Genomic DNA, 4,434 nt, shown 5'->3' on the forward strand with positions numbered 1-4,434 from the left:
CAAAAGTTGACCAGCAATATTTCCATTGCTATCCAATAATGGAAGATAATAATCAAACGACGTTAAAATTCAAGAATCTACTGCTAATATTCACAATTGCTACCAAAAATGTGACCTCAATGATTTATGTAAAAATTTTATATTTTCGTTATAGCTGTGATCCGTCAAAAGTCAACCAGCAATATTTCCATTGCTATTCGAAAACAGGAGACCAAGGGATCAAGTTATCCTTAAATCCTTTACAAAAAGCCTTCGTCAAGACTAACAGCAACTCGTACGAAGCTCAACCAAATGATCCACGAAAACACCGAACTATTCCTTCGTCCCAAACATAATTCTCCACCTTCCACATCACAGATCCTTCAAAATTTCGCCGGTACGAGAACGAAAGTCAGCCTGGAATATTTTCACCGATACTAGGAAACGAAGGTTGACGATTAAGCAGCAGTAAAGTCCAGGAAGTTGCTCATAAATGCTCGTTCCTTGCCAAAGATGAAGAAGAATGTTGCCCGGAACACTGTGTTTACGCTTGCAATAAAATCGAGTCGCGATTATGACTCGCAGCAGGAAGTTGGGAAACGTTGTGAATTCACATTTTATTTCACACTGTTACAACGCAAAGAACTATGGATAATACTTGGTTCGCATCGACCAGGAATTTGTCAATGGATTTACGGTTCATCGGGTGGCATGCAGCAGGTGTTTTTGATTAGGTCTTTCACGTCCGCTTTCAGAATTCGAAAGTTCACGTCAGTGAAATTCGTGGTGCCCGTTGCTAACTTTTGGTACCTGTTTGTCATTACCCACATGTATTCTCTGCGACCCAAGTTTTTGATCTTCATACCACTGCTGAACTGCAAGGTCACGTGATTCTTCGCGACGACGTCCTAGCAAGTAATAACAATTTTTTACATTAGTAAATAACACATTAATTAACAAGAACAAATTCTGGAGGAAGGTAGAAGACAGAAGATGTAAACTCTGTAACCGGGAGCCAGGCACTCTGAAGCACTTGATTGAAGATTGAACTAAAATTAACCCTTTGCATTCGAGAGGTGACTTTAAGTCACCATTTCATCAAATTTGGAAGACCGATATTAATTAATATATCAAATTTAATGTAATATAACAATGTACGAATTATCGAAGTTAAATAATTCTACAATTCTTTAGTTACTGCTCAAAAAAGTATCGTCAGTTTTTTAATAAAGAATCTTTGATTTCCTACTCTTCTCTAGCCAAAGAATCGTCGAGTGCAAAGGGTTAATAGGACAGGATATGGAATAGAAGGAATAATTAACCCTGTCGCTACTACGGGTGACTATAGTCATCGGCCACGAGACGCCATCTACAAACCCCGAACACCCTTGGTTCACAAATCGGTCACCTTGAAAGAAGGGAAGATCCTTCCAAATAAAGACGACGGTGAAAGGAACCCTCTTCTTCAAGGTGAGGTACATGGGGTCTACCAATGCACTGGTGAGCCAATCGGCCGTTTATGGCCCCTCGCTAGGGCCTGAGGCTTCCAACGTGTGCGGAGGGATCCACCACGTGGACCACGTGGAGCCCTCAGGCCTATTGTCAGCTAAATCTTAACAGCGAAATCTTAATTTCGCTAAATTAGGGTTCTCACGGATTCTCGTGTTCCACGACACAGGAAGTCATAATAAGAGTGAAAGTTTTCAAACATGCAGAAGGCATGGATAGGAAAATTCCGATGCCAAATTGTTTGACCCTAAAGACCTGTCTGTTGGAAGACCATAACGGTGTTTTCCTTGTTCCACGATGGAACATCTACTTTGCTGTCAACTTGGAATGCCTTTGGAGGTTTCAGCTGAGTAGGCTGAAGAAATTAGTTGCAGTCGACGTCAAAGCGGACTTTCACGTCTTATTGTGATAGCAAATTTAAAGATAACACAGCGAATAATTAAATTTGAAAATTATGTTTAAATAGTAGATTCGAGGCTATTGTCATGGTTCTTTGAGTCGTTCGTTGTGTTAGTTTTAAATTTGTTATCTCGTGAAAGTTTAGTTTGATGTCTATCTAGATTGCTTCTGAGTGTTTGAGGAATTTCTCCCTGAGAAATTAATTATAAAGTTTGTGGAACGTCGACACCGAAGTAGACTTTCACGTGACAGTGATTTTGAAGATAATGGAAAAGTTCTTTCTATTTTTAAGTCTTCTAAAGTATGTGACTACTAACGATATTCTTTCTGCTCAGTTGACGATTCTCGTTCCAGCACCCAATCGCGGTGTCACTGACGAGGCCGAAGAAAACGGTTCCGGTTCTTGACACCGCTTTAGCACTAGCCTGGGTCCATAGAATACCGCTACCCCTGAAATCAATGACAACATACAAATTACTTGAAAGCTCCAAAGCTTTAAGGACTTGGAACATTCATCGATAATTCTGAAATTCTTTTCATCTAAAATCGAATTTTGTTATCTAGTATTTCGTATCATGAATGAACTTATTGCAATATTTTGAATATTCGAAAATTGGTTTAGAAGTATAGTAGTTCAAAGTTAGTATTCATCGATAGTTCTTTAGTTGAAAGCTCCAAAGCTTTAAGGACTTGGAATATTCATCGATAATTCTGAAATTCTTTTTATCTAAAGTCGAATTTTATTATCTAGTATTTCGTATCATGAGCCAACTTATTGCAATATTTTGCATGTTCAAAAATTGGTTTAGAAGTATAGTAATCCAAAGTTAGTATTCATCGATAATTCTAAAACTTTTCCTATGTAAAAAATCGAATTTTATTATTTAGAATTCGATATCATAAGCCAGTCTTTTCTGCAATACTTTTATTGCTTATACTTGTTCAAAATTATAAAAATCATAAATTATTCCACATATGAAACTATATTATAAATATATATTCGATATACCTATTTTCTATTCAAATTTAAAATATCAAGTGTCTATTCATAAATAGTTAGTAGTTAATATTTATTTAATTTCTTAATTTTTAATTTTATTTAAATAGTTAAATATTAGATAATTATGAATTTCAAGTCGGAAAAATCATTTTCTGGATCTATTAATTACGTTCATTAATTATTTCTTACTCCATTCAGTGATTATCATAAAATTACGAGACTTTCGAGTCCCTTTTTTAAATTACCCTGTACAATCCATGTAAAACAAATTTCTTTACTCGATATTAATATCATCAGTCAATGTATAGTCGTGTTTGAACTATTTTACGCTATTATTTATCGTGATATTTACACTCGGTACTGAACGTTGTTGCTTCCCGAAAGCAAGAACTGCTTCGTGTCAACGGATGCTAGATTGTGAGAAGACATGGGGCTGAAGTGAAGTCTCTGCGTTCGCGGAGATAGAGCCATTCCCAGGATTCCGTCATCCAAATGGAAACTCTGGTTCTCGATCGTGTACGTGGTGTATCTTGGGTCGAAGTCGAACGCACTGGATGTGAATCGTCGGAAGGAATGACCATCATAAAGTATTAAAGCGTATCCTTGGACATCTGCTATGTATACCTGTTGCATCAACATACATGAATAGTGTTTTCAAAACGCTGAAATATCACTTGCAGAACGGAAAAGTGCTATTTTGAAATTTAAATACCACCTTCATGGAGTTTTCCAAGATTCTCATGGTTTGTTAAATAATTATAGTCATTATGTCTGTCTTTCTTCTTTTTTTTATGATATTTAAATTTTAATATTTTGATTTATTAACTAACAATATTCTTCGAATTTTTTAGTATTTTAGTATCGATGCTTCACTTTGTAATTGAATACAGGTGACATAATATTTTCATTTCTGCCACTAGTTATTTATTAAAAATAATTTTAGTATTTTTATCGCTATTGACATTTTTTAATTTAAAGAATTTCCCTTGGTTTCTCTTTACCAATGATTTACTATATGTACATATTGTGGTAATGGTTACATAGATTTTTAAATATGTATGTGTGATATAATAAAGGAGCTGTATGTAAGAAAGGGATGAGTGGAACAAGTATGTATGGGATGGCAATATCTAATAAATTCAGGTTATTGTGATAAATGAGTATGCGTGTAATAATTGAGATATTGTGTGAATTATATATGTTAATGTAATGTATGAAAGAAGAAAGAACAAAGCGAGAGTGATTTGGCATAGGTCAGTTGTAATTGAGTTTTGATAGTGAAAAGAGGTGTGAGCATGTGATTATGAGAAATTAATTATATTTAAACTTAATATTTATATTTGATAATCTTTGTAATTAAATAAAGAAATTGTTCTTATTGTTGTAAATATTTCATCCACCACTAACACATATATCGATGCATTGTTAATTATATATATTAAAAATTGTTAATTATATATATTTAAAAAATTGCTATGTTAATTAACTATTTCCTGAACGTTTATTTTATCCCTTCACGAATGAGAAGTATTTTTAAATTATTTATA

At 34.4% G+C, this 4,434-nt stretch overlaps 1 protein-coding gene across 2 annotated transcripts in view; it reads right to left on the bottom strand.

Annotated features, from left to right (window-relative positions):
• Positions 1-571: 571 nt before the first annotated feature.
• LOC108547244 (major royal jelly protein 2-like) overlaps positions 572-4,434 on the bottom strand; it is a 5,891-nt gene continuing 2,028 nt past the window's right edge. For both annotated transcript variants that reach the window (XM_017899676.1, XM_017899675.1), the window contains 3 exons: positions 3,240-3,511; positions 2,205-2,337; positions 572-887 (listed from right to left, as the gene is read on the bottom strand). In XM_017899676.1, coding sequence (XP_017755165.1) covers positions 672-887; positions 2,205-2,337; positions 3,240-3,511 — 621 coding nt within the window. In that variant the 3' untranslated portion in view covers positions 572-671. The remainder of the gene's footprint in view (positions 888-2,204; positions 2,338-3,239; positions 3,512-4,434) is intronic.

The sequence above is a fragment of the Eufriesea mexicana genome, unplaced genomic scaffold, assembly GCF_001483705.2.
Source record: "Eufriesea mexicana isolate 0111107269 unplaced genomic scaffold, ASM148370v2 scaffold925, whole genome shotgun sequence".
NCBI lineage: Eukaryota > Metazoa > Arthropoda > Insecta > Hymenoptera > Apidae > Eufriesea > Eufriesea mexicana.